Source organism: Macrobrachium rosenbergii, chromosome 8 (assembly GCF_040412425.1).
Source record: "Macrobrachium rosenbergii isolate ZJJX-2024 chromosome 8, ASM4041242v1, whole genome shotgun sequence".
NCBI lineage: Eukaryota > Metazoa > Arthropoda > Malacostraca > Decapoda > Palaemonidae > Macrobrachium > Macrobrachium rosenbergii.
This window is the reverse complement of record NC_089748.1, coordinates 10,686,311-10,700,503: the sequence shown is the minus strand read 5'-3', so window position 1 is coordinate 10,700,503 and position 14,193 is coordinate 10,686,311. Positions and strand designations below refer to the sequence as shown.

Genomic DNA, 14,193 nt, shown 5'->3' with positions numbered 1-14,193 from the left:
AAAAGGTCGCCTTATACACCAGCATATACAGTAGTTCTGGGTTCATTAATCAATCAAATGATCACTTGCATTACAGTGAAGGACAATATCACTTGGCTTTGGGTAAATTAAGGAACCTGCCCCTTGCATTAAGGAACCTGCCCCTTGCATAAGGATAGATGTGACCAAGAGGGCAGAAGTACTGTAGTTGGTATAGCTCTCCAAATGCTAGGCTGACTTGCTTCCCTGGCAGAAAGCTCTATCTGACACTCACTGAACTGACAGAGGGCGGCCCAGAGGCAGGATCATGTGTGATTATGGAATGCAAAAGTCAATACAGAAGATAGAAAGGACTGAATACTCTTGTGCTCTTGGTGAGAATGATCAAGGGATAGGAAGAACAATAGTCAAGTTATGTTCACTGGGAACACTACCTGACTATCTAGCCCTAACTGTTCTAAAACTACCAATTCCACGTTGGAATAAACATCTTTAACAAGATGTTACTTGTTCCTATATGTTTCTCTCCTCTTCCTGTGCTTAACAGATGGTTTCTCAAGACTTAACAAGCCAATCATTTGCCTTAATGATACATGTCAACAATTGTGTGCCTGTCATCCTTAGCTGAAGACAAATTGTTTCCACACTGATTATTCCTGCAATATCTAGCTTTAGGGAGTTTTTTTTTACCGTACGCTGAAAACACCCAACACAAAGCAAATGCACAGTACAAGAAAAAATTACCAAAATACTTACCAATAGCCAGACCACACTACTAATGATTTTGACACCATGGCAGCAGAAAACTAACCAAGGCACAGAAAATGGTGGTTCTCTTCTTGCCTACCAGTAAAAAGACAGGCACAATAGGCCAATGAACCAGGTATAACGTCTCTTTTCTTCCTCAATCCCTGAGCAAGCCAATGGCTTGAAACTTATAGCTATATGAATGTTAGGTACGATTCTGAGATATAATTATAATTAAAAATCTGTGGGTTCCAAAACAGCATATGTACAGTAGACTCACTGTCCCACTTATTTCAGATTATATCCACTGTGGATTTGATCCATTGATGATTTGAACATAAATAACTTTCATCTTGATACTGAAAAGGCACTTTATACCATCAAGTATAACCACTCAGAGATAAACTTTGGGCCTTGCCTTACATGGGGGTTTGGTCCCAGGACCCAACTGTTGGGATAAGAGTGAGAAGTAATACTATAAGGGAAATTATGAGATAATGATGAATAGGTGATGAAGATGGCTTGAAGATGTACTCTGCACTGACCAAGAGAGAATAGTATATAACAAGAGTCACCTGTACTCCTGTGGTCACCAAAAGTTAAGACGACTCAGACCTACTTGGATGAGAACTGAAAGATGAGAGGCTTTGTGAAGTGAAAGCACATTAAAGACAGGAGTAGAATATGCAGCAGTTAAACCTTTCCTTCCATTAAAGACTTACAAATTGTTTTAACTTATGGATACTATGCTGGATCAATGACCTGAAAGACAGAATTAAATATGTACATAAAATAATATTATTAATTAGAGAACATATAAATTAGTTCTCTCTATAGAGTTTGATTATGTAATAGTGAATTTAGCCCAACACCGGTCTTTACACACTGACTAGACTGCTGTATTCTTTCTTAAGGAAAGATATAGATCCCAATATATTTTAAGTAAAGAGGTACTAGAAACAGGCAAGTCTAATGTTTGTTTACATTAGGCTGAACTGTTTTCTGCATCTTCTTTGAATCCTTGGCAAGCTTGGAACATGGGGAAAATTAACATTTTATGCTTTGGAATGCCTTCGGATTTACTTTTGATATTTTTAAAATAAATTTTATAATCCACGTAAGTCAGTTACATGCAAGTTGAGAGCCATCTTTACTGAGTTTTGCAAAAAATACACAGCAATATTTGATGTAACTTAATGCAATTCATGAGAAAATTCTTAAGTGATCACATTGTAAATACATAATGTTCACTTTTAATACATTTAAAATAGAAAATGCTCTCTCTCATGGTCATGTTCCAAGTAGTGTATAAGTTAAGTATACCTTAGTTTAACCAGACCACTGAGCTGATTAACAGCTCTCCTAGGGCTGGCCCGAAGGATTAGACTTATTTTACGTGGATAAGAACAATTGGTTACCTAGCAATGGGACCTACAGCTTATTGTGGAATCCGAACCACATTATACCGAGAAATGAATTTCTATCACCAGAAATAAATTCCTCTAATTCTTCATTGGCTGGCTGGAGACTTGAACTCGGGCCTAGCAGAGTGCTAACCGAGAACTCTACCGACTGGCCAAATGAGAAACTGCAAGTAGTGTATAAAAAAGGATTATAGAATATTCTTACAATTACTCTTACCTTTTCTGAAATTGTTAGAATATCCACTTTAGTTTTCAAAGGTACAGATTCCTCTTGGCATAGGTTTCTCAGTTCATCTAAAACTTCTTCTTCTGACAATAAATCTCCTCCATTTTCTAGGTACTCCCTTATTTGTTGCAATATGTGATCCAGAACAGCAAGTAAATCCCTCCCTTCTGCTTCTACTTCTATCTGCAATATTGCACAAATGAATACCGGTATATACTATCAAAATTATAAAAATCTGCGTGTCTGACCACCATCCTGATATGATTCTAAGTACTTACTTACATTATTTCTAAAATATTCACATTCAATGAATGAATACATCAAAAGTTCATAAATGTGGAGTCATTATTATTATTATTATTATTATTGTTATTATTCAGATCAAATACATTCATACAGAACAAATCAAAAAGGTCAGGAACTGCCGAGAAACTCCAAGAATAAAATGCCCATGGGTGAAAAAAAGAAAAAATACCAACATATAGCAGGCTACTAGTACAGTATATGGATGAAAGAATAAAAAAAAGATAGAGTAATATACAGATAAAAATAAATAAAGAAGAAAACCACAGAAAGGTAAATAGACAGAATACTCAAAAACATGAATTGATAGAAAAGTTATAACAAGGGTGCAAAGCAACCTAAAGTAGCACTACAACTTATCATAAAGTCATGATCATCGACATTACATAAGCAAATTAAGGATGATGCTGTATAAAATAAAGAGTAGTGCACAATACTTCCTGAGGTACTAGTATTGAAGAATAATGTATCTACAAAAAATTATAACATCATAAGTTATTCTGCAATCATAAATTACAGACAAAGAAATACCATCTTTGTATTATGCAACAAAACTGATAAAACTAAGCACAAGATTCACTAAATAAAATCTATACGAACAACTTCCATAAAACATTTTGCATTTTTCATAATTTAATAACTACCATGATATTTATCATTCTGATTGTATTGTAGGGTCCCACACGGACCCACACACCCACACACACCGTTCATCTCACATGGCCAGCTAATCTCCTTACAACAAATCTCCGCGTGCCAAGCGCACACGCACAAGAAACACAGCACATGTCACGCATCCTTTGTATGTTAAATGTATCATTCTTAGTGTAAGCATTACAAAGTCAACATTCCAGCTATATGTATCATATCTTCATTCATGTTTTATGTACTGATTTATGTGTCTTTCCATCCTCCAACAAACAAAATTGGTTGTACTCTGACCTCTGTTTTGTTCGCCTCGAGTCAGGCACTATATTTCCGCTCACAAGAGCTATTGACCTGTCTATTTGTCGTTTGAATAAATCAGTAAGTTTGCAGACACAGCCTCTTACTCATGCCTTCATTACATTTGTGACCACGGAGATGTCCAGCCTAGCCAGCCACAATGATGACAGCCTCTCCAACGACACCTTTGCTGCCACCTCCATACGCCTGCCCCCATTCATGCCCCACAACCCAGAAACTTGGTTCTTCAGGGTGGAGACAATCTTCCAATCGAAGAAAATCACCTCCTCAGCATGCAAAGCAGACACCATCCACGAATTCCTGCCAGATGATGCTTTCAAGCAAGTCGCAGAATGGCTCGCAGAACTACAAACCCGTCACCTACGAATCACTGAAGGATCAGCTGAAGTCATCCTTCAGCATGCCACCCGCCCTAAGAGCCAAGAAATTCCTGAACAATGTGGGGGCAGCCATAGGAGACAAGCAGCCACTGCATGTCTACAAACAGTTGTGGTAGCTAATAACACTACCCTGGACCTGGTGAAAGAGGTCCTCCTCACAAAACTGCTCTCGCCAAACAGTGGCAGCCATGCCCATCGAGGAATTCCTAAAATTAGTTGACGCAGTAAACATGGCCCACAAGGTGGCAGAGCCCACCCAGCCACCCATAGCAGCAGCAGCACGACGGTCCCAGTAGTCAACCGACACAGAATCTGACAGTGACCCAAAGGGACTGGCTGCTCCCATCCACATGCAAAGCTTTCCCAAACAATTCATCAAGGGGAAGACCAAACAAAATATAAACGAACCACAAGAGGGAATGTGCTTTTTCCACTGGAAACTGGAAAGGCACGCAAATGTAACAAAGGCTGCCTGTTTTAAAAAAACACGCAAGAGGGTCACATCCATGACCCAAACAACTAAACATCAGCGGTCAGCAGACTGGTTGCCTCGTAAGAGAAGCTGCACCTGCTTACCACTGTCTTTTTTCCTGGTACAAATGCAAGGGCTCCATGTGTTTCTATGTCTGGGACAAAAGATTGAACACAGAATTCCTCATGGACACCGGGGCATGCAAATCATTTGTGCCAGCCAACACATACAAACGACTCAACCCCGCCCCAACCACCAACCTCCACATATCCACCGGCAGGGGAGCACCACTCAAGATGTACGGGAAGCGAAACATGAATGTCATTCAACAGGAAAGACTACAGTTGGACCTTCATCACAGCAGACATGATGATAGCTCTTTTATGAGCAGATTTCCTAAAAGCACATGACCTACTAGTGGATGTAACACCAAAACAACTGATCCCAAAAACAGCTCCAGTATCATTTCCTCAACAGCTGTGCAAACACCCCACCACCACATTGTCACCGCAACAGCAGAGACGGCAAACAAGCCCCATTGCAACAACTACCCCACCGCCAGAGATACGCCGACTTCTACAAGGCTACCAAGAGCTCTTCAAAAATGATTGCAGCATGACTTAACCAAACCAGCAAAACACATCATCCAGCACCACATACAAACGGAAGACCCCCCAGTCCACAAACGCTTCAGAGAGTTAGCCCCAGAGAAACTTGCCTACACCAAACAAGTGTTCAGGGAAATGGAGAACACAGGAATATGCCAAAAAGTCTCCAGCCCATGGGCATCCCCCCACCACATGGTACCAAAACCCGACGGAACATGGTGCCTGTGCAGAGACTACTGGTGGCTAAATGTCAAAACGAAGCCAGATTGATATGCTTTGCCAAACATAGCATATACTGTATAACCAACCAAATGAATGGAGCAAAGATCTTCACCAAAATAGATCAACTAAAAGGATACTTCCAAATTCCAGTAGCAAAGGAAGATATAGAAAAGACAGCGATCATCACCCCCTTCGGCACCTACACATTCAACTACAGCTGTTTCAGTCTTCGGAACTCAGGACCTTCCAAAGACTTATGGAGGAACTGCTGGGCGAACTTCCCTTCTGCGTGGTCTATGTTGACGACATCCTCATACTTTGCCCCAACCTCAAACAACATCTCAAAGATATCAGGGCGGTGCTGCAGATACTCATATGGCCTCGTAGTATGGGACGACAAGTGCGAACGGGAAAAGAAAACAGTGGAATTCCTGGGACATCAAATAAGCCCAGACGTAATAAACCCCACCCAAAGAAAGTAAAAGCAATCACTGACTTCCCAACACCAACAACAATTAAAGCAGTACAAGAATTTTCAGGACTAATCAACCATTATCATAGATTTATCCCAAATATTGCTAAAATCATGAGCCCAATCTATACATGCTTACAAGGAAAACCTAAAAATTAAATTGGTCAGAAGTTCAAGATAATGCATTTCTTTCAGCAAAACAAGCAATATATAACCTCTGCAGCCACATTAATCTTTCCTCTACCCATAGGTCCCTCACTTTGACGACCGATGCGAGTAGCACAGTGATGGGTGAGGTACTGGAGCAGGACAAAGATGATGGTCATCAGCCGTTGGCGTTCTTCAGCAAGAAGTTAACGTCAGCGGAACAAAAGTACTCCACATTTGACAGGGAGCTCCTAGCAGTCCACAAAGCCATCCGTCACTTCAATCACATGCTCAAAATGGACCATCAACCCTTGGTGCACACCTTCACAAAGACAGCAGACGCATGGTAAACACGACAACAGCATCACCCATCAGCATCAGCTGAACACTCCTGCACCATCAAGTATCTGAAGGGTTCAGCAAACACCATGGCAGACACTTTTGAGAAACTGCGTCAACAACATCCAGCTCGGGATAGCGTATCCCGAAAAAGCAGAGGCGCAAAGAGACAACGTGGACCTACAACAAATGCAGCTAAACAACCCCGCCCTTACGTGCCTGTCAATCAACAATGGAGAGATGACCATTGTCTGAGAAACAAGTACTGGATGCCCCTGCCCCTACCTGTCAGAAGGCCTCAGAAAGAAGGCTTTCAACCTTGCCCACAACCTGACCCACCCATCAGGCTGGAAAACTGCCCGAATTTTAGCAGAGCGGTACTTCTGGTGGGGAATGAAGGACATAAAAAAATAGACAAGAGAATACCTCCCATGTCAGACATCAAAAACAAGACACATAAAGAGTGGAATAGGAGAGTTCCACACAATACACTGCCGCCTCGCCCACATCCACACTGACATAATGGGGCCCTCTACCCAACTCCGAGGGGTACAGATACCTGTTCACCATCTCGACAGAAATACCAGGTGGTCCAAAGCAATACTGGTATGGCAACAAATGGTAGAGAGTTGTGTGAAAGCTTCCATCGCATGGGTCCAGCAGACATGGAGTCCCAGAGATCATCATAAGTGATGAGGGCAAATTTCAAGTCTGCCTTATGGAAGGCCCTCGCAGACAGTCTGGGGACAAAGATAATACACGACAGCCTACAACCCAGAAGTTAACAGCATCATCGAAAGGCTACACCAGTCGTTGAAGGCAACACTCACTGCTAAATGTCAAGGTGGGAGCTGGAGAATGGAGTTACCTTGGGTCTTACTGGGCCTGAGAACAACACCATGTGCAGCATTCAACGCATTTCCAGCAGAAGCCCTGTACGGCCAATCATTAACATTGCCGGTCTGACGTCTTTCTACATCCAATGAGCCCAACATCCCCATCAGGCACCTGCAAAGCATTAGAATGAATAATGCCCGCCAAAAAAACGTGCTACATGGAGGAAAAGTGTACGTCCCCAACAAACTACAGAACGCAAAATATGCGTTCATACAGGTAGATGCACATGCAACCCCTTCTCCCCAGCCTACTCAGGACCCTACCCTGTCATCCAAAGAAGACACAAAGCCTACCAAATGAAAATGGATGGCAGAACTACGTCAGTTTCCATCAACCGCTTAAGGCCAGCAGACCTCCCAGACACAGACCTACATCCGTAGGCCTCTCCAAGGGGGGAGACCTGTAGGGTCCCATAAGGACCCACACACCATTCATCTCACCTGGCCAGCAAATCTCCTCACAACGAGATCTCCTCGAGCCAAGCACACACATACAAGAAACACAGTAGATGTCACGCATCCTTTGCACATATATTCGTGTTCATATTGTTATGTTAAATGTATCATTCTTAGCATAAGCATTACAATGTCAGCATTCCAGCTATATGCATCACATCTTTCATGTTTTGTATATCGATTTATGTATGTCTTTCCATCCTCTAACAAACACAGTTGGTTGTACTCTGGACTCTGTTTTGTTCGCCTCGTGTCAGGTACTACATTTCCGCTCGCAAGAGATACTGACCTGTCTGTTTGTTGTTTAAATAAATCAGTAAGTTTGTAGATGCAGCCTCTTACCCATGCTTTCGCTACAGTATACTTTTGGTCCAGACAGGCATGCTTTTAATAACAGGACACTAAACAAAATTATGATGTCACTAATTCTGAATTAAACCTCATACTAGCCCCTCACCTCAATCTTTTCTCCTTTCCAGTGAGATATTATGAGATGAAGAGTATCCATCATTACATCTTCTGGGGTTGTAGCTGTGTCTTCTGGATAAACACTTAAGATTTCCTGAAGAATGCTAAGTCCTGAACCTTCCAGAAGAATACCACAAGCCAACTCTCGTAATGGACCTTGACTACTTCCCGTCAGAGCAAACTGTTGGTAAAATATTTTTGTATTATAGTATAATCTTCAGATAAATTTAATTTGAAAATAAGAATAATTTTTTGCTGGCTAATTTTCAGTTCATGAATGACCAAACATTATAAAACATGATAAAACTAATAAAACCCCCATTTGTCTTAAGGAATGCATTACCTGGTATGAACAAGGAGACAAAGTAACATTTGTAAGCTTTTTAATCTATCCTAAATTTACTTATATTAAACAGAAACAGATGAATGTGAACATGGCATAAAACAAAATTCTTAATCATCCAGCATTACAGTGAGGAAAATACATATTTTTTTCTTAGTAGAATAAACAAACTTGTCTTGACTGAAACTCACAAAGGCAGATAAGTATAGCTTTACATAATTTGAACAGTCCTAAAAACTGAATAAATTTGTTTGGATTCCAAGGGGGTTGGTGGTTGTAACACATGCACAGACGCATGCACACTCACAAGCATGTGTACAGTGCATATGCCTCTGAAATGGTTTTGAAAACAAAATTCACTTTTAACATGGATACCCTAAAATTTCCCAGTTTCTTCTAATATGGACTAAGTAATTTTTAAAAAATCAACATTTAAAAGACATGCTAACAGTATGTGTATCTACAGAGTGAGTTCTAGATGGAGTGATTAAGGCTATGCTCAGGAGCTCTTTTTCCAGGTGAAACTGATATTCCTTTTCTCTAGTGATATACCCTGTACTTGTGCATATGATCTTTTTGTGGGCAACACTGTTAACCCCTTTGCACATATGGTCTAAGCTTGTCCACCATTATATTTTGTTATCTAGTTATACCACAAACATGAGTATCTTGTTTAAAATGGAGTGACTGGCATGCAGGGAGCCTGTTTGTGAGTGACCCAGTATTCCTCTTTCTCTCTTGCACCCTCACCTTATTCAGTCATCTTCATTTTCACAACAGAGTACAATGTCCAAAGTGTTCTAAATTTGTTTCATCAAGTCTGTTACAATTACTAACAAGAAGACCATAAGTAAAGCCAATTCTGTTGAAAAAACAATATTCCATTGGAAAGCAATCTAAATGTATGTCAAACTGATGGCAACCACAGGATCGCTAATATTGCTAAATTTTTTAAAATGAATGAGTTGAAAATTTACACAATTAGAACAGACTGCAGGAAACTCAAAGAGGCAGTCAAGTCAACTGGCTTGCAAGATATGAGCTGTAAATACAGTGGCTCCACAACACAGCATGAGCCTAGTTGCCAACAGATCTGGCAGCCACATAGAGTATGCAATGTTAAGTTCAAGCAATGTTGTTCACAGGCCAGCTCATCCCATAGTCCTTAAAGATGTCAGTATGGTAAAAATGGGGAGTCCACTGGAGGCTCAAGCAAATGTACCAGCTCATAAGCCCACCAAACTAAACACAGTAGCTAACTAGGACTAAAAGTCAAGATGGACTGACCTCTTTCCTCAAAGGAAAACTGTCATTTCCAATACCACCAATATTGTTTTCACACCCACATATTTCATATAAATACACTTTATCGCTCAATAACTGTCCACTTTCACCAATGATCAGTGTTGCATATTGTTAATCAAAATTTAAATTTCTGTTATGTAAATAAGTGATATGTACATACATATACATACATACACACACACACACACACACATATATATATATATATATATATATATATATATATATATATATATATACATATATACAGTTGACCCTCGTTAAGACAGGGGGCCAGGTGTCCGTCTTAGCTGACAGTCCGGTTTAACTGCAAGATATATATATATATATATATATATATATATATATATATATATATATATATATATATATACTATATATATATAATATACTGTATTTCATTATTTTTATGAAAAGTATGAATAATAAACCAATGTGGACACATTTGAATTAAAGCTCCTGGTAAAAGATGAAAAATGAAAAATAAAACATGATAAAAATGATAGAATTCAGCCGCATATGTGATGCCTAGGCCAAGACATGAATGCATAATTGTTAAGTAAAAAGAAGTGGAGTCTCTAAAATGAAAAGTAAGATAATGAAATTTAGATTGCAGGTACACATTCCTTTAACTGAAATCCTTGGGATCAGATGTACTTCAGTTTTTGGAATTTTTCAGATTTCGGAGCTGTGGGGTCAGGAGCATATTTCATCACTATTACAGCAAAAATTTTTCCACTTTTTAAGTCTTTTTATTTTAGTTATTTATTCATTATAGTTTATTATTATTTATATTAATATACTGTTAAATGAATATTTTTATAATTAAGATCATCAGTAATAAAATAATGTGGACAATTTTGATAAGTTCAAACACATTTGTTTTCAAAAACATTCCAAAAATGCAAAAATATACATGATTAAAATAATTGTAATTCAACTTGTGAATTTTAATGATAATGACTATAAAAAGACATTCATATCAATCTTGGAATTTGTTTTTTATTGTTAAAAGAATCAGTTTGCAAAATGTAAATCTAAGATAATCCGAAATTTAGATTGCAGTGATGACACATTCCTTGAATTCTTGTTTTCATGAGGAAATAATTATATAAAGCAAATTATTGAGTAATTTTTCCCAGCAGCAGTCAAATAATCACGATCATGGCAACATTCAAACTAAGTGCCATCATGACACTATAAATACAGAACAAAAGCCAATTTTTTTAGCTGTATTTTGTCTGAAAAGAATGTTTTGAATACAATTTTAAAAGTGTATGTATTTTATTTACATGAAGCATAGAATTTCCTTCTTATTACTTTATAAAATTGTTGGTTCAATCAGCAACAAAATATTATTTTTTCCTTGCTTAAATGAAATGCTGTTGCGTTGACATACCTTTAAAACAATATTCTTAAAATCTCTTGAGGAAAAATTAAGCTACATAGAGTAAAATGGCAATTTGTTTCTCAGCTCTCTCTCTCTCTCTCAACATTCCATAAAATGCATAAATACACGCATTGTTAAAATCAGCTTTTGTCTTTCAACTTGTGAATTTTAATGTCATATCTTTTTCTTTCTAAAAACATACAAAGCATCTTATCAATCAGGCAGCAGATAGGTTGTTTGCTTATTGATTACTATACTTTCTACCATTCCAGACAATGCAGTTTAAATGACTGATGTATCGTGTACAAGTTAAATTGGTTAAAAGTTAAGAGCATTTCAGTTTAGTACAGGCAGTCCCGGTTCACGACGGTTCCGAATTCTTGTTTTCATGAAATATATTCATCAGAAATTATTTCAAATTATTGATGTTTTTTCCCAGCAGCATCCGTCAAGAAATATGGCCCCAAAATGGCAGAATAATCAAACTAAGATTTTTTTGATCATGAAACCTAATAATGCAGTTTAAATCGAACAATGCCACCCAGAGCATTAAAAGTAAGGTTTTCTTATGATTTTGTCTGACGATTTTCGAAGAATGTTTTGAATACAATACGATTTTTTTAAAAGTGCAAGAACGGAACCCCCGTCGTAAACCGGGACCGCCTTACAATTAAATACAGAACAGTATATAAAATAAAAATATAAATAAAAAGTTTTTTTAACTTTGAAATAAAAAGGAAAATTGTTTGTAACATGGGAGGAACAGCAATCTTAAATCTGCTGACCCTTATCTTTTTATCCGCTTCCAGAAACGAGGGTCAACTTACTAATGCTATGTATGTATATGATATACCTATAAAACAATATATATATATTTAATCTATTATAATATAAAGATAATATATACTACATATAGTAAAATGGCAATTTTCTCTCTCTCAGTCTCTCTCTCTCTCTCATGTCATCTTAACCACATAAATACACGAAAATGATCAGTAACTCAGCTTTTGTCTTCAAAACGTAAAAATCATTACCTTTTTTCATATCTTTTCTTTTGAAAAAAACATACAAACTGCATCTTACTGTAGCTTTACCAGTCAAAGAACCTAAAACTGTTAATGCTTATTGATTTTATGCCATATTTCTTCCATTCCAGACAATAGCGTTTCTTAATGAACATGGTATGTATCTGATGAATATATTTGAAAAGCGTAAATTGAACGTTAAAAGTTAACCGAGCATTTCAGTTTAGTACAATATAAATACAGATATATATATATATAAATATAAAAATATAAATAAAATGTTTTTTAACTGTTGTGTAAATAAAATATATAAAATATATATTATAACATATATATATGGAGGAACAGTAATATATATATAAATATATATATATATTTAGTATATGTTTATATATATATAGATTATATATATATAAAATACATATATGCATATATATGTTTATATATATATATATGATATATATACATACAGTAAACCTCTTGTATTCGTGGGATCTGTACCACACATATATATGTATATAAATGTGTATATATGCATATATATATTTTATATATATATATATATATATATATATATATATATATATATATATATATATATATATATATATATATATATACATATATATATATATATATATATATATATATATATATTTACATATATTTATATATATATATATATATATATAAAATCCATATATGCATATATACACATTTATATAATATATTCATCAGAAATTATTTCCATACAGTAAACCTCCTGTATTACATGACGCGTCGTATGCGATCCGACGGAAGAAATTTGGCACACAAATATAGAATAATCAAATTTGAAGGTTTTTGATGTAAATCATAATATGCAGTTTACGTATTTTCAATGCACCCAGAGCATTAAAAGTATTTTCTTCTGATTTTGACGATTTTCGACGATTTTCCGTTTATATATTTTCGGTTATATATAAGAACGGAACCCGTCAGAAACCATATATATATATATATATATATATATATATATATATATAAAGTATATTATTATAATCAACAAGAAGTTGTGCACAGCGTGCCTCCCCCCCCATCCTAATTTACCCTTTGTTTACTGAGAACCGCATGGCCGATCATATTTGACCTAGAAATCAGAGCCCGGTTATCAACATTCCGATCTGTCCTTTTTACCTGGAACAGATATTGAGATGACACGGATAAAAAAGGGCAAAGAGAGGAGACTTACTGCCGCTCCCTTTAAAGAAGCTTAGCCCAACTAAGCTTCTTAAACGGCCTTTCTAAAGGCAAATTAAGCTGCCTGAATTGTCTTACCTCCGCACGAAACCTGGGAAGAGGCTGAACACCTGGCCAGTAATGAATCGTTTGCACATGGCTCCTGCCCCTGGCCGCGTGCCTTAAAAGGAAGAGAAGCAGTTAAGGAGTCAGTTAGTTAGTTGTGGGAGCAGGGGCCATGCAGTAACCGTCCTTGAGGGACACCCATATATGCGGGCAAGCGGTAACTTTGCTGAGAGAACACTCATTTCCCCCGTCCGACTCCAGACTCCAGTCATCCTTGAGGGACAGCATGCATTTTTGGTGATCGCCCCTCATCATTCTTCGTTAGAGACCCGCTTCCCCTAAGGTAAAGTGCGAGTGAAGACTTTCAGTCATGACAGTTTGCCCTTTAGAAAGGTTGGAGTACCAGCATTTCACTTCTGTCCTTGTGCCAGTTTATCCAGTGCCATTTCCAATGTCCTGTGTTCAAGTGTAAAGTGGTCATTCATTCCTCGAGTCTTTGGCACCCTCAGTGCAACTCGAGTCATATTCGGTGTTATATTGTTCCTTTACTGGCATGTAACGTGTAAATCTCTCTTGCAGAGGGACCTATTCGCAGTGGACTCATCTTGGATTGTGCCTTGCCTTTATTCAAGACTCCAGTAGAAGGATCTTCAGGCATTGCAAGCCCTTTACAGGTATGCACAAGGTAAGTGATAGACTTGTTTTGTTCTCTTCTCCTATATGAAGGTGAATGAAGACCAG

General features: G+C 37.5%; 1 protein-coding gene across 1 annotated transcript in view; it reads right to left on the bottom strand.

The window, feature by feature from the left end:
• The window catches only part of LOC136840600 (NBAS subunit of NRZ tethering complex-like), a 791,298-nt gene that overhangs the window by 34,172 nt on the left and 742,933 nt on the right, over window positions 1-14,193 (bottom strand). Inside the window, 2 exon segments of the mRNA XM_067107278.1 lie at window positions 2,368-2,559; window positions 8,095-8,286. Coding sequence (XP_066963379.1) covers window positions 2,368-2,559; window positions 8,095-8,286 — 384 coding nt within the window.